The following is a 22,477-nucleotide window of genomic DNA, read 5'->3' on the forward strand; positions in this document are numbered from 1 at the left end:
AAATATCTAAGGTCTAGGCATAGCATTTTCGTAAGCTACGATCTAAATATCTAAGGTCTAGGCATAGCATTTTCATAAGCTACGATCTAAATATCTAAGGTCTAGGCATAGCATTTTCATAAGCTACGATATAAATATCTAAGGTCTAGGCATAGCATTTTCATAAGCTACGATCTAAAATATCTAAGGTCTAGGCATAGCATTTTCATAAGCTACGATCTAAATATCTAAGGTCTAGGCATAGCATTTTCATAAGCTACGATCTAAATATCTAAGGTCTAGGCATGTCATTTTCATAAGCTACGATCTAAATATCTAAGGTCTAGGCATAGCATTTTCATAAGCTACGATCTAAATATCTAAGGTCTAGGCATGTCATTTTCATAAGCTACGATCTAAATATCTAAGGTCTAGGCATAGCATTTTCATAAGCTACGATCTAAATATCTAAGGTCTAGGCATAGCATTTTCATAAGCAACGATCTAAATATCTAAGGTCTAGGCATGTCATTTTCATAAGCTATGATCTAAATATCTAAGGTCTAGGCATAGCATTTTCATAAGCTACGATCTAAATATCTAAGGTCTAGGCATAGCATTTTCATAAGCTACGATCTAAATATCTAAGGTCTAGGCATAGCATTTTCATAAGCTACGATCTAAATATCTAAGGTCTAGGCATGTCATTTTCATAAGCTACGATCTCAATATCTAAGGTCTAGGCATAGCATTTTCATAAGCTACGATCTAAATATCTAAGGTCTAGGCATGTCATTTTCATAAGCTACGATCTAAATATCTAAGGTCTAGGCATAGCATTTTCATAAGCTACGATCTAAATATCTAAGGTCTAGGCATGTCATTTTCATAAGCTACGATCTAAATATCTAAGGTCTAGGCATGTCATTTTCATAAGCTACGATCTAAATATCTAAGGTCTAGGCATGTCATTTTCATAAGCTACGATCTAAATATCTGAAGGTCTAGGCATAGCATTTTCATGAAAGAAGACTTAAATGTTTTTCCTATATAAGCCTATGTAAACTATTTAAGTGACCTTCTGGGCGGACAAATTTAAAGAACTTTGGAGACGACCACAAGGTGATGCTACATGCCAAATATTTAAGCTCTAGAAAAAAAAATTTAAAAGCCTTTGAGAAACACAAATTCTGGTAATTCTGGGGCATGCAGAATTGGTAAAACTAAGGTAAATATAATGTTTACAATATTTTACATTTCTTTTTACATTTATTTCTATAACTTTGTGACATTTACACAAAACATAGACATATAAATATGGAACATCATGTATTATATAGTTATAACTACCTAAGCATGTTATGTTATTAAATAAAAAAATAAAATAATTTATTCTATTACTACAGAAGACTCATTATTAAGCTACATAATTAACCTGCATTTTTTTACCATTGATTGGTTCTTTGATTCTTAATATAGCATAAACATATGAGCTTTTAACAAAAGTCATGATTATATTAAATGTTTAGGTCAAAAAATTATTTTTCTTTATCTATAATTTTAGTATTTATGTATAAAATTTACATATTTGTATAAAATATTTAAAAAATGAAACAATAATTATGGATCATCGGAACATTACAATATATTTTACAAATTTTACAATTTTTGAAAATAATTTAGACATAATTACAATATATTATGTTCTGTACACATATATGTAATGTTCTCTTTAATTTGTCATTTTGAACACAAGCTTATACATGTATATCACCTATCAAACATCAATACAAAGAATTATGCACAACTACGAGAAATGGCTGCGTAAGTCACTATTGATATGTATAATAGAGTAATAAATAATGGACGGCATGTTGAAGAAGGTAGATTCTATCTGTGTGTGTGCTCAATATGCTGAAAATATAAAATTAAAAAAAAATAAATTCTGGTCATAAAAGTTATGAACAATTTAGCTTAATATATAAAACACATTGTCTTATTTTGATAACAGTAATAATTCATGTCAATTTTATTGTAAATCAAACTTCTAGAAATTGTTATACCACTTCTTCAAATAAATTTTTTATTGTTATTATGTTATTGTAAGAAATTCTTAAAATATAACTTTATGCCATTAAAATGTATTATAATGGTAATTTAAATGTCCAGGCTAAAAATAGGGAGGGGGCGTTTGATGCCCCACCCCCATCTCCAAGAGAAAAGGAAATCTTACCTTTTGGAGGCCCAGGTGAAGCCCTACCAGTAGTCTTTGCTGAAAATATCAACAGAGATACAATAGAATAAATCCAGATAAATTTTCTAAAAGACATAGAGTGGAGCAATAGACTCCAACACATTCATGCATGAATCAAAATATTATCTCAATAGATCAAGCTTTATTTACATACTTTTCATAATAAAGGACACATTTCTACAAATAGGAAAGGGTTATAATGGGCTCAGATTAATTGCTTGAAAGAGACATAATTTTACAGGATCACATTGGGGCCAGCCATGTTTGACCCCAAGTCATCTTTAGGGTGGCAACAGTTCTAAAATTCTAAACCTAGAAATATGATTTTTTTCCCTATATGATTAACTATTTGATTATTATTTTAATGACTGATAACTTGGTTACTAATGGTGTGGATTTTATATATTATAGCTGAAACCTATGATAACATCTGTTCAATTTGAAATAAAACAAAATAGATGAAGTTAAGTAACAGAAAGAGCATCAAAACATGAGGCTAACTGATTTGAAGGAGGGGGCAAAGCCCACAAGTATAAATCAGATTGCTGAGTGTTTTGATGTCCTTTCTCTTTTGTACCATAGGCAAAAATAAAACATATTCCCTGTTATCACAATATGAAACCCTAGAAAATAGTAACCAATGACCAAGCATCTGAATACGACTTTTTATCATTATTCCTTTCCCTGTTTTCACAATAATAAACCCTAGAAACAAGAGCTGTCCATAAGACAGCGCGCTCGACTTTTTTATTGCTTGCCAATAAAAAAAGTTTTTGCAGTAAAAGGCAATACAAGAATCTCTGTATTTTTAAAGTGAACAATGGCCATGAGCATTAAGATATTTAGTGAAGAATTATTTTACTGAATTGTGTGATACCCTTGAACACTGCAGCAAAGTTTGAAATGTTTAAGTCAAAAGCAATATCTCAAAGGGTTAAGGCAATAAGTGGATTTTACCCATATTCAATGTATTTTCTAAGTCAAAAAGGGGCATAATTCTGTCAAAAACCTTGACAGAGTTATGTCCTCTTGTCTGTTGATGAAGGTCGTGATGGTAAACAAGTATGGTCAGTTTCAAAGCAATACCTCCAATGGTTTTGAAATAAAGTGAGGTGGTACAAAAAACTTAACCAAGCTCAATACACTTTCTAAGTCAAAAAAGGGCCATAATTCTGTCAAAAACCTTGACAGAGTTATGTACTCTTGTCTGTAGATGGAGGTTATGATGGTGAACAAGTATGGTAAGTTTCAAAGCCATACTTGTAATACTTCTGAAATAAAGTGGGGTGGTACGAAAAACTTAACCAAGGTGTGACGCCAACGCCGACGCCGACGCCGGGGCGAGTAGGATAGCTCCCCTTTTCATAGAAAAGTCGAGCTAAAAATGTAGCCAATCAATAGTCGACAATTGACAGACAGTGCAGTAACTCTAGTGCATGTAACTATATAATACTTTCACTCCAGTTAACTCACTGTGCATTTATGGTTATATGATTTAACTTCTTGAAACATTTACAATAGAAAGGTCTACAAACCATAATACAAAAACTTAATTGAACAAGAGCTGTCAGTAAGACAGCGCGCTCGACTTTTTTAGTGCTTGCCTATAATACAAAACATTGACAGTTAAGGGCCATAATTCAAATAAAATCTTTGACAGAATTACCTTCTCCTGGACATGTTTGGGAATCATGATTGTAAACAAGTATTCCAACTTTCAAATTAATATCTCAAACAGTTCAGTCAAAAAGTGGACTGGTACTAAAAACTTAACCAAGATTCTAAGTCGATAAAAGGCCTTAATTTTTAAAACAAATCCTTGACAGAGTTACCTTCTCTTGCGTACAGATGGGGGTAATGATGTGAAATAGCATTAAAAGTTTCAAAGCAATATCTCAAAGGGTTAAGGCAATAAGTGGATTTTACCCATATTCAATGTATTTTCTAAGTCAAAAAGGGGCATAATTCTGTCAAAAACCTTGACAGAGTTATGTCCTCTTGTCTGTTGATGAAGGTCGTGATGGTAAACAAGTATGGTCAGTTTCAAAGCAATACCTCCAATGGTTTTGAAATAAAGTGAGGTGGTACAAAAAACTTAACCAAGATTCTAAGTCGATAAAAGGCCTTAATTTTTAAAACAAATCCTTGACAGAGTTACCTTCTCTTGCGTACAGATGGGGGTAATGATGTGAAATAGCATTAAAAGTTTCAAAGCAATATCTCAAAGGGTTAAGGCAATAAGTGGATTTTACCCATATTCAATGTATTTTCTAAGTCAAAAAGGGGCATAATTCTGTCAAAAACCTTGACAGAGTTATGTCCTCTTGTCTGTTGATGAAGGTCGTGATGGTAAACAAGTATGGTCAGTTTCAAAGCAATACCTCCAATGGTTTTGAAATAAAGTGAGGTGGTACAAAAAAACTTAACCAAGCTCAATACACTTTCTAAGTCAAAAAAGGGCCATAATTCTGTCAAAAACCTTGACAGAGTTATGTACTCTTGTCTGTAGATGGAGGTTATGATGGTGAACAAGTATGGTAAGTTTCAAAGCCATACTTGTAATACTTCTGAAATAAAGTGGGGTGGTACGAAAAACTTAACCAAGGTGTGACGCCAACGCTAACGCTAACGCCGACGCCGACGCCGGGGCGAGTAGGATAGCTCCCCTTTTCATAGAAAAGTCGAGCTAAAAATGTTGAAAGTAAACATCCTAAGACCTAAAATTTCATTTCTGTTACTTACATTCTGACCAGTCAGTTACCAAAGAGACTTCAGTATCATCGGGAATATTCCAGCCACCACCATCTTGAGATCGTAATGACCTCATTGAATCTCTCACAGTATCTTGGGCTATTACTGGTGAACCAGAACGAGGCTTCAAGCAACAAGAATACATATTCATTCCAATCTCTTAATATGGCGATGTTGGTAGTTTTCACTCCGGATCAAGGCAGCAAGTCATATTGAATTTTACCAGAGCACAGTCTAGCCATTGCATTATTCCTGAGCAGGCTGTCAAGCAGTTTATCAGTACTAATTGCATTCACTTTTGCAAGGAACTGAGAACATTGTGTACATGCCAGAGCAGAGGTACAGTGGGAATGACTGTAGAAATGATTGCATGATCAATCACAACGAAAGCGACCTGTACCATACAGGATTCGAACCCTGGTCGCAAGATTCATAGTCCATGTGCTCTACCTATTTAGTTAACCCTAAGATTGAATATATGCTTAATTCAATCTCTAAATACTTAGTATATACAGAAGTTTATGAATACAAAAGACAGAGGGGAGGTTAAAGGAGGCTGACTTCAATTTTTTGCTACTAGGTACACGCAAACTTAACTTGAATCTTAAATTTTAAGGCACTCCTTGCTACAGATTACACATTTGAAAGTGAGAAACATTCAGCAGTTGCCATTACCGAACTTGAGTAAAATTTAATTCAAGGGAGGTAATAAAATCGTGACAGTAAATTGTTCCCTTATTTTATTGTTTCCCTTTCACAAGAAGAAATCCTGAAACTTCACAACAAGGTCCCCTACTGCCCACAAACCTATAAATGAGCCACGTCATGACAAAACCAACATAATGGGTTTGCGACCAGCATGGATCCAGACCAGCATGCGCATCCGCGCAGTCTGATCAGGATCCATGCTGTTCGCTATCAATGTTATATGGTTCGTAAGCCAACAGCATGGATCCTGATCAGACTGCGTGATATATCTTGTCAGGAATCTACGTAATGATTTCATGATACAGCTAACTTTTTAAGAGCAAAAAGGTGATTTCTTCATAAAGTGACAGCAGCAGTGTACTATATGTATAACTTTAAAATACTGCATGTTTTTAACATCGCTTTTCATGGGAAATTACAATCTATATGCTGCTTTTAGATGCTTGTTTTTATAACAAGAGGGCCATGATGGCCCTGAAGTCGCTCACCTGTATATAGGCCCACAGAGCGGGGCCAGTTTAAACCCTAGGGCTTTTATTTGAACAAAATTGGTAGACACCCATTAGAAGACGTTTCATGCTAAACATCTTAGGTCTAGCTCGTTGAGTTTTTAAAAAAAAGATTTTTTAAGTTTTTCCTATACACATATAGTTAAAAGCAATGACATCCCTAGGGCGGGGCCAGTTTTGACCCCAGGGCTTTTATTTGAACAAACTTTGAAGACACTCACTAGAAGATGTTTCATGCCAAATATCTAAACTCTAGCTATTTGTTTTTATTCAAAGAAGAATTTAAAGTTTTTGCTATACACATATATAAGGAAAATTAATGTCCCCCGGGGCAGGGCCAATTTTGACCCTAGAGCTTTTATTTGAACAAACTTTGAAGAAACTAATTGGAAGATGTTTCATGCTTAATATCTAAACTCTAGCTATTTGGGTTTTTTCAAAGAAGATTTTTTAAAAAGTTTTTGCAATACACATTTAAGGAAAATCGATGACCCCCGGGGCGGGGCCAATTTTGACCCCAGGGCTTTTATTTGGACAAACTTGATAGACACACACTAGAAGATGTTTCATGCCAAATATCTAAGCTCTACCTCTTTGGGTTTTTTAAAAGAAGATATTTTAATTTTTTTCTATCGGTTGCCACTGCAACGAGAGTTCTGCATGGAATTAAATTCTTTGAACAATTTTTAAAGGTGACAACCAAAGGAACTTTCCTGTGAAGTTTGGGTGAAATTGGCTCAGCGCTTTATGAGGAGATGTCATTTAAAGTAAAAGTTTACGGACGATGGACGGACAGACGGACGAACGGCGGACGAAAAGCGATCACAAAAGCTCACCCTGTCACTTTGTGACAGGTGAGCTAAAAAAATATATCAGAAGTAAAAATTTTCATCACTATTTTATCTACCTTATATTATCAGAGTAAGGACCATTTTAGCAAATGTTCACAAAATATGTTTTTTTATTAATCAAACAAGCAAATATCATTTTGAAAAATCTTATTTTCATAAAAATAAGCATGAAATCTAAAGCATGCTGCCTCAAAGCTTTAATATTGTAACCTTAAGCCAACCTTTTCTGGCTCAGTCCTTTCTTGCCCTGGTGTCCATGTCTTACTGCCATCTAGAAACATATTTTCTGTATCAACAGATTTTCTAGGAAATGGTGGTTTCTCGTCAAATCTTACAGGTGCAGTGGCACTAAACTTTGTCCTGAAATACAAAAAGTTTGAATAATCTTCTCTGTAAAAATTAGTTCAAGAATTAGAATAAATCCCACATTTAGTACTCAAAGAGATGATGAATAAAATGTTCACAAAAGTCTGATGTGAGAAAAAAAAAAATAATTTATCACACTCACACCCAATATTATTTGCACTGCACTCATGATCAACATATCATGTACATGATACTGAAAAAAACATGTACATTTCCATAGCACTCAAAACATCATGAATATTGCACTCATACCCAGCATATCAAGTACATTGCAATCTTACTTAAAAGATCAATTACATAGCATTGCTTCATAGCATAGCAGGTGCCTCTCTTCGCATCATTTCAAGCGAGAACCTGAGTAGAACCATTGACGTTCTGTAAGCTACCTGGAAAACTTCCTCACATGAAAGAATCCCAAGTCCCTGGCTAACTTCAGTTTTTAGTATTGGAACATGTGAAGTAAGAGAAAGACTTACTGTCTAGCTTTCCTGCTAGGTTCTACCCTGTATGTCTCCCCATCTGAATCTGGTACACTCCATACTGGCTGTCTCTACAATTATATATGTACATACAATCAAAATCTATTTCTCAAATATTTTCATTATGTGTATGAAAACAAGGGTAGGTTTGAATCACTGAATAAGGTAGGCCTACATGATGATGTAAGAGTAATATTACATATTAATTTCATACCGTGTATTCATTTGATTTTGTGGGCATGAAATTTTGTGGATTTGTCACAGAAGACATTTTTGTGGCTTTTTAAAATTTGTGGATTGTTGATTTATTGTTTTAATTATGATTTTGATTTATTAGTGTTAACACTCATCTGTAAAGGGCATTGACTTTCAATACACAATTTTAATAACACATACAAGTATTTGTGTTTATTTTTTTTACAAATGATTGAATAATGGGCTATTCAAGTTTTTGAAACAAAGCAGGGATCATTATAGTTTGACTTTTTTTTTCGAAATAGAGGAGCTCAAAATTAGAAGTCAGAATATTACTTGAAATACGAGCATAACAACTTGCTTTTGCTACGAGTATAGAATCTGACTGTAACACTCTAATTGACTGCACTGCTAGATGGTTAATTTTACATTTTTGATATTGAAATTACAAGCAAGGAAAGTCCATATTACATATTAAATGGAGAAAGTCATATTATCTATTATTACAAATGATTATACTAAACATTAATTTCATATCTTTGTTTTCATTGCAGCTGGATTCATAGGCAGTTGCACTATATAAAAGTTCTTGTAAAGAATTTGGAAAATCCTTTGTCATATGGAATACTATGAGTTACTCAATATTCCTTCAACCAAACTGTGACCAAAAATTATGCAAAACCATATAACAGTGCATCTATCTAAAAAACCAGTTAAACTTTTTCTGAATATGTTATCTACTTACGGGACCAACGACTTGTGAAACACTTTCAAACTCATCATCGGAGACGTCTGGTGATAACTCAGAGTACCTGTTAGACTGGAACGACATTCCAGTCGGCGGCCTCTCAAGGTCTGACTCATAATAATCATCATATCGGCTCCCCCCTGTAACACAAGATTATGGTTCCTTTTAAGAAGCAGTTTATGTTGCATTGAATATATATTTTTAAATCATTTTGAACCCAACAAGACAGGTATATTAGCAGTCGAACTGACAGTACTGTTTGTTTGTCTGGCTATTACACTGATTTCAACACATTTTTGGTCAATCTAAGCAGCTGGTTCACTTCACTGATATTTCTGGATAACTAACCAGTTATCACCATTTTCTGTACAAGTGATGGATTAATAATCTCTGTCATATGTTGCGGTTCAGACATCTGTCTAAAGGGGACCCGCCCATTTGGCGGTAACTTGGCAATCCTCGTTACCATCCATGCGGGGGGTTACCGAGGGACGGATAATCCGATCCGAACCGCAATCATATGTCAGATATTTTTTCTTGCATATTCTGCCATATTATTTCATATTTAAAATGGTTTACCTCAATTAGATATACATGTATGTTCATGGAAATTAAAGTCATTTCATCCATAACTATTTTCTTACAATAGCGTATGAACTTACAGCTTTAATAGCCACGGCAAAATGACGTCATCCTTAGCACATATTTCCCTTCTAAAATGACGTCATTTTATGGAGGTTCATTAATTAAGTGCACTAAAATGACGTTTTTGTATGGCACGCTACTCATCTGGCACCCCCCCCCCCCTGCCAGATGAAATTTCCTGCAATTGGGTGAAACACACAGAAACACCAGACTGCTATGCAAGAAAACTTAGAGTCCCACATAAGATTTGAATCAGCAGTAATAGACAAAATTATGACCATTAGAGACAGGAGACAGTACAAATTTGTTTTTGTTGGCTACCAATCTTTGAGATTTCGTATGATATTTTTGATATTTTTTAAGAGTAGGGGTTGGGGGGGGGGGGGGGCATTTTAACCATTTTAACACATTTTGGTAGAAGGTTTAAAACAAAATGTTTTATCTTAACTTTGAAAATTTCATTTCAATAAAAGTTTGTTTCCTTTATACATTCTATATAAAGAATAAAGTAATAATCCATTTTCTATAGTACATTCCTTTAATTCTTTGAAAATCGCAATATTATCACATATACTGTATTAGTTTCGTTGATTGAGACTCTAGCAACAAAACAGTAAGGAGGTGTGTATTGGTGTATATGGCATATATATTTAGTAAAATAAATATGTTCAAAATTCTGGTTAAAAAAAAAATTCAGATTGACAAATAAATAATTTTTCATTTTTTTCTTTTTCTTTGGGAAAATATGTACTATGACCTACATTGCCAATAGGATCGGCTATGCCACTGAACTTATATAAAATTGTCTGACCTACCGGGAATACAAATAAATTGCTCAGAGACGTAAAATACTCAAGTATCAGACGGAAAGTTGAGATGATCTACATACTCTTATATCAATCAGAAATTAATTACAATCTCTTATTATCCGTTCAAAGCAATAAACGTCAATAAGCAGACGGTAAAATGATTTGACCTACATATACAATATCAATTAAGATAATTAAATACTCTCCAATCCTCATTTAAAAAAATAATCTCTAATCTCCCTAGCCTATTTCATTGGATAAATGGTAAGTAATTTTATGAGGGCATGTAAATACCATGATCTTTTGTTACATTCTTTTTCATTCTTTTTTACATTCAGCGAGGGTGTCTCATGTTCCGGAGATTTCTCAAGTGGCGGGCATACTGTTACAAGCAGACTTACTTCCCTTTCAAACGGAATTTTTAATCAACACTGATTAACTCTTTCAGCCCATTATTATAAATGGTAAACCTCTTGTGAATGAAATTCGATAAAATAAACCACTAAAGACTGGTAAACAAAGGAAAGTTCAGCCTAGCTTATAATAATTGCAATTTTCTAAATCAAAGTACTAAAGCAACATCTAGATTCGATGAATCATCTACATGAACTAAATAAAAGCTACATTGTTATATACATGTATATTGTTATATACATGTATATACATTATGAGACATTAAACATGTTCAAAGCTGTAAGCCTCCAGATGAGCCAAAATATTTTAAGAAAAACAAACTTGAGAAAAATTTACTTATGTTTTAAGAAAAGTAAAAAGATTCAAGATTCAAGTAATAAGTTACATGTCCTCTGCAAATAATGACTGATTTTTCAGTATTTATATCACTATATTTCTATTGCTTGACTTAATGCAGTAAGGGCTAATTTTGCATATTTTGACCTCTTTTTGGTACAGTTAAATTTTCATGGCTTGAAAATGCTGTTTGGAATGTATAAATTACTTTCTTTGACCACTTCACAATACATGTACATGTATTTTACTTTTAAATACATTTTAAACATTTTCATGAAAATTAGCATAAATCTGGAGGCAAGATCTCAAAAAAAAATTCTACTCTAATTTTATAATATACTAGTGTAAACATGTGAAGATCTTAAAAAAGTCTTTCTTACCTGCTAAAAACTAAATAAAACTCTTTCATAAGATTTATCTAAAGTGACATTATGCCCATCTAAGGGACAGGTTAAAGTCATAATAAGTTTACACTTTGCCATAGTTGCTTTCTATTTAATTATAATAGTTTACTTCAAGTGAATGATAAATGACTCATGTTGGGTAAGGAACATCATGTAAATATCCATTAGAATTTACCTGTACTATAAAATGAGTGAGGTTAGACAGAATTATATTTTATTTAAAACATTTTTTTCAATATCAACTATTGGTCAGTCACCATTATTACAGTCAATCCTTTGAAATATAGAGTCAATTCAATAGAAATCTCAGCTCAACTTGGCAATGAAAATATGAGCATAATGTCACTTTAAACTTTTCATAAATTTATATTGTGTTAAAGGAAACATTTAAAAAATAAACCTTGGTTTATAATATTTTTTTAATTGATTGTGTTGGAAGCTATATGCTTATAAAAAACACTCTCAAATCAGTTCCTAGAACCAACCAGTACTAAGCAATGAGTGTTAAGTGTCTTGCTCACAGAAACAACGGCTTGCCCATGACAGGGTTTGAACCCACACAGCCAGCAATCCTTAGTTACAAGTATATTAAATCACTCTGCCAAGTCACCACTTGGTTTATATAGCCTGGTTCAATGTTATATATCAACTTGTGGAGGAAGGCCTTCTCATGGAAAAAAAAGGCTGACAAATATAAGCTGGCACCTAGGTGAGAAAACCACAATCTTCAATAAAATGCTAGTATTAGTTAGCAACAAAAAACAGGGTTGTATTACAGTATACATGTAGTGACTTTGAGGTAGTTGTATCTAAAGTTACCAAGAATGATAGATGTGACTACTTACCATAGTCAGAGGCTGGGGTACCAGTAAATAGACTGAAATTGTGAGATGACAACAAAACTGTTAGAAGTGTAAGAAACTGGAAATAAAAACTTAAACTTGTCAAAACTGTGTTCATCTTTGTATATAGTTATAAAACACAAAAATTTAAATGTTAAAATTAAATAAACAAATTTCAGTGCAATTTAAATCACATTTGTTATAATCATATACTGGCTTTCAAAATTAATGTTTATTTTTTTAGTTTTAAGACACACTTTAGTCTAGCTGTTAATGTAAGGGTTATATGGTGATTTTCCAGCTTTACAAGTGGAGGAAGACATAAGGTGCCCATTTAGGTAAAAAGATACTGTGCAACTCCGTAAATGTGGGTTTTTCCCATCTAATCCAAGAGTAAAATTTTTTTTTTATAATAACTGATTATTACTACTTGGTAAAAAAAATTGATGATAAGCACAACAAATTGATCACTCTATTGCAAAGAGTAGTGCATAGTGAAGCTATAACAGTGAATGTTTATTTAAACCCAATATTAGATGGGAAAAGAAAACATGATTTGCCGAGAACTTGATCACATGTATTCTGGCACGTGTAATTTGTAGTATCAAACATATGATCCAAAATGCATAGTTTTGTAATAAGGATCCAACACAACCGTTCACCTGTACTTTTTATTTTGCTTTTTCTTTTTGTTTTTGCATTTATTTAATTTTTTTTGCATCACACATAATTGCATCAATATTTCTAACTTGTTTTTTAAACTATATACATTTTATGAACACAGTCTTTGGAAACATCTATCAAAAGCTGGTGACAGTTATGCTAAACAAAATATGTCTACTTCTAATTGGTTTTAAAATTGGCAAAGATAAATGCCAAGCTACGTTATATAACTTACTGCCTTCCTCTAAACCTGACACACTGTAATAAATAACATTTATACATAATATCTGGCATAAAATGTAACGGGACATGAGACTGAAGACTAGTGTCACGTTATCTTTTCATCCAATCAGGCGCACTGGCTGTTGTGAGTCATCTGAAAGGCAGTTTTTTGTCCGTAGTAGACAGTGTAAATAAGATAAATTTAAGCCAAATGACATGATATTTTTACAGTTCTTTAGCTTTAAACCAGTCTTTACTTGATTTTATTAATATTCATCAATGTAATTTTTCCTAATAATGTCAGAAATACATGAATTGAACAACACTTTTTTCGATCGATTGGAATTGGACGCCAACATAAGACTGCTTGTCTAGTAGCTAGTTTCCATTATGTAATTATATAATGTTGCAGATAATATTATGGGCAAATAAAAAAAGATAAATAAGAAAAGAGTCATAACTCTGAAAAAATATTGAAGATTTATGTGTCTCTTTTATACACAGTCACATTTTCTTATAGTTAACATGTATACCAAGTTTGAAAGGAATAGCTTTGAAAGTTTCTGAAAAAATATTGATCTAAACAACAAGAGCTGTCGGTAGGACAGCAACGCTCGACTATTCTTAGTGCTTGATAGTAAAAAAAATGCTTGATACAGTTACCTCCTCCTGTTTACAGGTTGGGGTCATGATGGTGAACAAGTGTGCAAAGTTTCAAAGCCATATGTCAATGGACTTTGAAAATATTTGAACTATTACAAAAACTTTAACGTAAATTCTAAGTCGAAAAAGGGGCATAATTCTGTCAAAATGCTTGATAGAGTTACCTCCTCCTGTCTACAGGTTGGGGTCATGATGGTGAACAAGTGTGCAAAGTTTCAAAGCCATATGTCAATGGACTTTGAAAATATTTGAACTATTACAAAAACTTTAACATAAGTGGTTACGCCGACGCCGACGCTCGGGTGACTGCAATAGCTCTACTTATTCTTATCGAATAGTCGAGCTAAAAATGTTAAACCAATGCCAACACTTACAGTGACTAGAGTGTTATAACAATACACAGACATTTTTTCTTTAAATATTGACCTTAACAAGGACAGCAGCAAAAATACTTCACAGGACTGTTTTTTTTTTAAGTTTTTATATGCCTTAAGACAATATTATTGAGACAAAAACTGTACAAAAAAAGTTTTCTTCTGACAAAGTATAAGTTTAAATGTACAAAAAATATTTTCTTCAAACAAAGCATAAGGCTAAATACTACTATAAAACTTACTTGATATTTAACTTTACATTGGCATCTTCTTGTCTTTGGCGTAGAATCTGAAAATGTTAAAATACAGCCTATGTTATTGTGACATACAGAAAGTCTAATGAAGGTACATTGTATATGGGATCAAGAATGTTATGGAAACTCCAGTTTGAAAACAAAAATTTGAATTTCATATATAGATAAGCTGTGGCATTTATTACAAAAAGACATACAAAAGATAATTAAGAAACATACTCAGAAATAAATTGAAAACCATATGTGTGTGCTACTCCAGATTTTAATGAAAAGTGTTGCAACACTTGCTAATTTTTAAAATTTATGCTTATAGTACAGGGGTATATTGCTTAAATAAAACCAACACTATAATGAACTTCTTTATAAGACACTTTTACAACAAAACATGTAAATGCCATAGTTTTATGTAATATATATCCGCAATATTAACAAGAGTTGATTAAAAGGTTCATTATGACTCAGAAATGCTTTTATTTCCATTTCTCAAAAGCTTTTTAAATTTGGTGTACTATTATACTATCCAAAAAGTTACTCATTGGTCAATTACCCAGACCACCTCTTTTCATCTGTTGCTTTTTGGCAATAAGTACAATTATAGTGAATAAGTATTTCCTATGAAAGTCCGAACACTATGTTTACAATTTGCCTCATTTATGACAAGTTATTCCATATTTATCACTACTTTCTTCAGATAACAAGTATCTAACCTTCTCTGAAAACCATTACTTTAACAAAATTCATGTTTGCTATTTCTAAAGAAGAAAAAAGGTATTTGTGACCGAGACATAATGTGCCTTTAGACAATAAAACTAGCTTTCATTGAGCATAATTACATGTTAATCGTCAATATTACATACCCTGCTGAGTTTATATCCAGATGTAGGAATGTTTGTCACACCCTCCCTCAATAGATCTTCTGGATCCTCTGTGAATAACAAAAAAACATAAAAAAATTACAAATTTTCTAAAACAAAACATAACAGCATGTATAAAGTCAAGGAACAGAACACACATAAAGGTTAGAGCCATCTGGATAGCTCAATAGGTAAAGCATTGAGCTGTGAATCAAGCAACCTGGGTTTGATGGGTTTGATTCCAGATAGTGTAGACAACATTGTGATTGATCATAAAACCTTTCTACAGTTCTTAGCTACTGGAGTCCCTGCTACTGTATGTATAGAAGTTAACATTCCTTATGAAATTGAAGGCAACAAGTATACTGGTCAACTACCAAGAAACGATGCCGTGGCTGAACTGAACTCTGGTAAATTCAATGTGCCAGGCTTACTGCTGTTATATTGGATGAATTCACCACCAACACAACACAAAATTTCTATAACACAGTGCCCATGACTGTTTTCAAAACTTATTGGAATAAGATTTCTTAAATGAAATCTTGTTTATCAAAATAGTATTAATTAAATATACAGACACTGAACTTTATTCTTGCATAAAATCAATACACTGCAGGTATACAATTATGGAAAAGAAAACAATGTATTCACCTAATTACACAAGCACATACCATTGTTGCAAGTTTTTATTTTAATAAGCTTACTTGCATCACAAAACATGCAATGAAGGCCCTGTTAGTTACATTATCAAAACATTACTATCAAATGACTTCGCACTAGCACATGAAAAGCATAACAAAATTGTTTCTTCACACAAACAAGAGCGATCAGTAATCACATGTGTCGCCTCATGATGGCCAATTTTATGTTGGGACAAATTTTGTGACAGACGGACAGACAGACGGACAGTGCACAACTAGACTAACCACTTTGTACTGATCATCCCTGTAAAGTTTGGATAAAATTGCACCAGTAGTTTATGAGGAGTAGTCCGGACAAGCTTTTGCGTATCTGGCAACACACAGAAAAAAACACCTTTTTATCAAAGGGCCATAACTCAGCCAAAAATCATTCAACCAGAAAACCCGTGCAATATGCACAAGGACTTGAGCTACAGATCAATCCTGTAAAGTTTCATTGAAATTGCATTAGTGGTATAAGAGAAGTAGTCCGGACAAACTTTAAAATAAAAAATTATTAAAGGGCCATAACTCAAACAAAAATCATTGAACCGGAAAATGCTGACAATATGCACAACTAGACTTGGTACTGATCATTCCTGTAAAGTTTGGATGAAATTGCACCAGTAGTTTATGAGGAGTAGTCCGGACAAGCTTTTGTGTACCTGGCAACACACAGAAAAAGAAACCTTTTTATCAAAAGGCCATAACTCAGCCAAAAATCATTCAACCGGAAAACCCGTGCAATATGCACAAGGACTTGAGCTACAAATCAATCCTGTAAAGTTTCATTGAAATTGCATTAGTGGTATAAGAGAAGTAGTCCGGACAAACTTTAAAATAAAAAATTATTAAAGGGCCATAACTCTGACAAAAATCATTGAACCGGAAAATGCTGACAATATGCACAACTAGACTTGGTACTGATCATTCCTGTAAAGTTTGGATGAAATTGCACCAGTAGTTTATGAGGAGTAGTCCGGACAAGTTTTGTGACGGACGGACGGACAGACAGACAGACGTCGGAGAAGTGATCCCTATATGTCGCCACTACTCCGTAGAGGCGACACAAAAACAAATAAAGAAATGCAGTGTTACTGACTTTGATGCATTCTTTTATGCAAGAATAACACTCAATGCACCTATTCTTGTGAATTAACATCTGCAAAAGTCCAAAAAACTTATTTAATCCTTTGCCGTTCGCTCCTAGGGCTTGGGATTTAAACCTGTCCTCCTGTTTCTACAGATGTTAATGGTTGCAAAAACAAATGTGGTATTACAGCAGCCCGTCTCCAAATTCATGCTAATTTTCATGAAAATTTTAAAAATGTTTTTAAAAGTATAATATTGTGAAGTAACCAAAAGGAAGCAATTTAAACCTAATCAATTACACTAACAACCCAGGTAAATCACCAAAAAGAGGTAATTTAGGCAAAAATAGCCCTAAACTGCATTAGTAACGCAGTAGAAATAAAGTTATAAATACTGATTATCAGTCATTAATCACACAATCCATTTAAAAAAATAATTATCTGAATCTTGAATCTTTCTACATTTCCTAAAATCTTAGTACATTTTTCACAAAGTTTGATTTTATTGAAATATTTTGGCTCATCTTGAGGCATGCAGCTTTAACCCTGTATTTTATTACCCAACAGTTCAATAGCATCATCTTGTTCATCGTTGTTTCGGACATCATCAAATCCCGAGTCTATAGATACTTTATCAGATTCATGTAATATCTTCTCCAGATCTTGTCTATGTCTCTCTGCATCTTGTTTTGCTCCCTTTGGTTTTAATAAACTGAAATTGGGAATATTTTACCAAATAAAGTACTGTCCGTAATAACAAAAATCATTAATTCTTTTTCTTGCATATGACACTGTTTACACCAGTGCTAGAAAAACCCGTCTTACACCCCCTTGTGAAAGACAGATCACATGCTTTAAATGGTGTCATAGACGGTAATATCTAGCTCTTGGGTAAAGGTTTGGTGAAAAACTTGGGAGAGCCTTGTTACTGCCTTAAACAGTTACCCTCACGCTAAATATTCCGGTTTGTACCGGTAGCTGGTTTAGGATTGTTATAAATTACATCACTTTTTAAACCGATAAGACAAACATTTAACTCAGTGTTGTGCTGTTTATCCTGATGAAAACCATTGTTGATATTATACTCAATCATACCTTAATTATATATTTTTTTATAACAAAATGATGCAAATGCATCAGAAAAGATCTTGTGCTGTAACTAGGATTCGAATTAGCAACTTGTTCCTCATTAGTAATAACATTCTTGCCCACTGAGCCAAAGGATCAATTCCCAGACACAGTTTTCCAAGCCTGTACTTACAGTTAAGAAAAAAGATATACACTTGCCCATAAAAAATATCCTGTAGTTAAAGAGAGATCTGAGAAAAGTACAACTTGCCAACTATGAAATGACTTACAATGCATTTCAAAAATACCTTTAATATCTTGCCAGGTAAGAAGTTCCGCACACATTTTTATCACACGAAACAGTGTAGGGACAATGCTGATGAGAATGTGAATGCCAAACCCAGGAAGGGTAGATTAGCCTGCTCAACGAAAGTTACATTTCCTTGGTTAAAAAAATAGATAACAAGGGTGACATTGACAATGATAGTCACAAAATAATTATGCCCCACACAAAAGCTTTAGGTGTAGATATGGGCAATAAGAAGTGTAGCATGGCAGTTGGTCCCTTTACAGGGACAACCATTTTTCAGAGAACTAAGTGTGACCTTGACCTTTGATCTAGATACCTATTTAATGTGCACGACACAGTTTCTCATAGAGGTGAACATATCCATGAAGTTTCATAAAAATTCCTCCATGCGTGTAGGATATATCCTCTGGACTAAATTGGACGCCAACCGCCATGCCAGGGGCATTCCCATAATATGTCCTGCTTTTCAAACAGGCATTTAAAATAGAATTGAAGGAAAATTACCTAACAGAACTTTCAACTGTACTCTCCTCCTTGGCAAGCATTATCTCCCCGGCTAATGGATCACTTTCGTCTCTTTGGCAACGAGGACCAGAATAACCTTTACTTCTATAGTTTGGGTCTTCACTATCCTGCGAATATAATGTCATATGTATTTATAAGGTTTAAGTTATTAATTATTCTCTCCTTGACAACTTTGTGTCACAAAATTTCAACTTTCAATTTAGAACAGTCTGTAATATATATAGGATGAGATATCAAAACTAAATAGTTAACAATTTGCTCAGATTGAACCAATGTGCCTTACTAAATACTGATCATATAAATTTACCATTATCAAAGTTTGCAAGAACATACAGATTTTCCAAAGCTGGCTCAAGGGACATAAATGTCTCAGTCTTAACAGTGGGCTCTACCACATAGGTGACTGATTATTGTACTCAACAAATGGCCAGATCACTTCTGTGTAATATGTTTTGAATTGTCCATATCACATAGGATTAACATTATAAAAGTAGTCAAAGAAGGCTAAGTCACATAGGTGAAGCAATATCAATGAAAAGAAGGTCACATAGGTGTACCGATATCAAAGTAGGCTAGATCACATAGGTGTGCTTCTATAAAAATAGGCTGGGTCACATAGGTGTACCAATATTAAAGTTGGTAAGGTCACATAATTGTACAAAACTGGCTAGGTTATATTGGATGTATAATTTTTATACTTTTGTACTGACAATGTTACATGAGTTACAAGTTACACTAAATTGTCCATTGCATAAATTACACACAAAAGGCTTTGAAGTTTTAAGGATTAAAAAAAAAAAGAACGTGTTTATTAAACACAAATGCCCACGGCTCAGATTCTTGTCAGTAGCAATATTTCCAACAAGAGCTGTCGGTAGGACAGCAACGCTCGACTATTCTTAGTGCTTGATAGTAAAAACAAAATGCTTGATACAGTTACCTCCTCCAGTTTACAGGTTGGGGTGATGATGGTGAACAAGTGTGCAAAGTTTCAAAGCCATATGTCCATGGACTTTGAAAATATTTGAGGTATTACAGAAACTTTAAGGTAAATTCTAAGTCGAAAAAGGGGCATAATTCTGTCAAAGTGCTTGATAGAGTTACCTCCTCCTGTCTACAGGTTGGGGTCATGATGGTGAACAAGTGTGCAAAGTTTCAAAGCCATATATCAATGGACTTTGAAAATATTTGAGGTATTACAAAAACTTTAACGTAAATTCTAAGTCGAAAAAGGGGCATAATTCTGTCAAAATGCTTGATACAGTTCCCTCCTCCTGTCTACAGGTTGGGGTCATGATGGTGAACAAGTGTGCAAAGTTTCAAAGCCATATGTCAATGGACTTTGAAAATATTTGAACTATTACAAAAACTTTAACGTAAATTCTAAGTCGAAAAAGGGGCATAATTCTGTCAAAATGCTTGATAGAGCTACCTCCTGTCTACAGGTTGGGGTCATGATGGTGAACAAGTGTGCAAAGTTTCAAAGCCATATGTCAATGGACTTTGAAAATATTTGAACTATTACAAAAACTTTAACCAGGGCTCTAGCTAGACCAAAATTTAGGGAGAAGTGACTTCTCCCTCAGGTCCTATCAGGGAGAAGTTTGACGACATAAGGAGAAGTGAAAAAGGGTTTAAGCACATTGATTTGATCTATAAAAAGGAGTTTTACATATTTATTGGTATTGATATTTGAAGTATAAATTCTAAAACCCTCTATCATCAGACCATTATAATGTTTTCTAACTGATTAACTCCACACACCCCCCTCCCTTAAGAAAATTTTCATTGTACAATGTATACTGGCAAAATTCTCAATTAAAATTAATGTAAACAATACCTTAAGGAATTTTCATTAATAAACTACATTTTAAGTGCTATTGGACACATTTTAACAAAACAAATTTTCTTTTTGGTAACTTTATTTTTTCATTGTAAAAATCGGCATCGCGAAAATATGTGACAAATGAAAATGTGTCTTTTTCCTGCAGAAACACTTATAATTCTAGTTGTTGTCGATTTTGATTATATTAAATTAAATATTCAATGATCATTTTTAGATTGTTATTCATCCGCTATTGCAACAGGCACTGTAAAACAAAATTTTCAAATTTGTAGTTTACCGCATAATTTACCGCCGTTTATGTAACTTTTTGAAGACAAAGTTTACTGCTGTTTTCGACTTGTCCAAAATTTGTCTAATGTGGGTCAATAAGTTCTTTAACAAATTTCATTTTTACTATCAAACAGGTATCAAACCATTTACTTGTGCTTCTGTGTGTATTAATTTATATGCAAGTTTATTTACACGGTCTGTGTGAGGTTGCGTGTATTTACTGTCAAATATGGTAATAGCTATTCCGGGTGTAATCTTTTTACACCCGCTGATAAAATAGTGACAGGTGTTAAAAAATGTGATGTTTACATCGGCAAATTAAATGGCAATAATGTCCGATGCATCTGCATATCATGTCACTTAAATGTGTTAATTGATGTCAATTATCGGCAGTTTGATTTATGCCTGGAGGCGAGGATTAACTTAATTTACATGCGCTGTATGATAGCTATATGTACATGTGGTCAGTAAAAAAGCACGGCGAAGTCGTTTTCGCTTTGATGTTCAAACTCGGCGAAGTTCTGAAACTTTAGGCGACTATGTCGCCCAAATCGCCCAGTTGCTAGAGCCCTGATTACGCCGACGCCGACGCAAACATCGACATCGATGCTCGGGTGACTACAATAGCTCTACTTATTCTTATCAAATAGTCGAGCTAAAAATGTTTTCCCATTCACTCAGTTATGGACAGAAAAATTGCCCAAAAATTGTAAACACAAGTTATATAGCTTGACAAAGTCATGGCATTTTGTAATTGTGAGCCGAGTCATTGCTCTGACTTGTGAAGTTGAAAAATATTCAACTTCATGCAAGTTATCTTCCTATCAAATATGAAATACATCTGTCATTAAATAAAGGCTGTATGGGAAAAAGTGTAAAAATCTATTTTGAGCACTGGTGACTTTGACCAAACTGACCCCTAACTCTATCCAAAAGAAGAATACCATGTAAGTTATCTTCCTACCAAATATGAAATACATCTGTAAATAAATAAAGGCTGTATGGGCAAAAGTGTAAAAATCTATTTTGAGCACTGGTGACCTTGACCCAACTGACCCATTACCCCATCCAAAGGAAGAATACCATTCAAGTTATCTTCCTACCAAATATGAAATACATCTGTCAATAAATAAAGGCTGTATGGGCAAAAGTGTAAAAATCTATTTTTAGCACAAGTGACCTTGACCCACTGATCCCTACCCCAATCAAAAGGATGAATACCATGCAAGTTATCTTCCTACCAAGTATAAAATATATCTGTCACTTAATAAAGGCTGTATGAGCAAATTTGTAAAAATCTATTTTTAGCACTGGTGACCTTGACCCAACTGACTACTAACTCCATCAAAGTTTATGTTTCTATCAAT

At 33.6% G+C, this 22,477-nt stretch overlaps 1 protein-coding gene across 3 annotated transcripts in view; it reads right to left on the bottom strand.

Moving 5' to 3' along the window:
• Positions 1 to 1,219: 1,219 nt before the first annotated feature.
• Positions 1,220 to 22,477, bottom strand: part of LOC132751880 (uncharacterized protein C8orf34 homolog) — a gene marked incomplete at its 5' end in the record, with an annotated part of 28,865 nt that continues 7,607 nt past the window's right edge. For 2 of the 3 annotated variants that reach the window (XM_060742089.1, XM_060742087.1), the window contains 11 exon segments: positions 1,220 to 1,893; positions 2,213 to 2,251; positions 4,976 to 5,108; positions 7,274 to 7,412; positions 7,895 to 7,968; positions 8,838 to 8,980; positions 12,294 to 12,325; positions 14,455 to 14,501; positions 15,324 to 15,391; positions 17,652 to 17,803; positions 18,974 to 19,101. In XM_060742089.1, coding sequence (XP_060598072.1) covers positions 1,886 to 1,893; positions 2,213 to 2,251; positions 4,976 to 5,108; positions 7,274 to 7,412; positions 7,895 to 7,968; positions 8,838 to 8,980; positions 12,294 to 12,325; positions 14,455 to 14,501; positions 15,324 to 15,391; positions 17,652 to 17,803; positions 18,974 to 19,101 — 963 coding nt within the window. 3 annotated transcript variants of the gene reach the window in all.

The sequence above is a fragment of the Ruditapes philippinarum genome, unplaced genomic scaffold (assembly GCF_026571515.1).
Source record: "Ruditapes philippinarum isolate M1 unplaced genomic scaffold, ASM2657151v2 ctg1812_1_1_1_1, whole genome shotgun sequence".
Taxonomy (NCBI): Eukaryota; Metazoa; Mollusca; class Bivalvia; order Venerida; family Veneridae; genus Ruditapes; species Ruditapes philippinarum.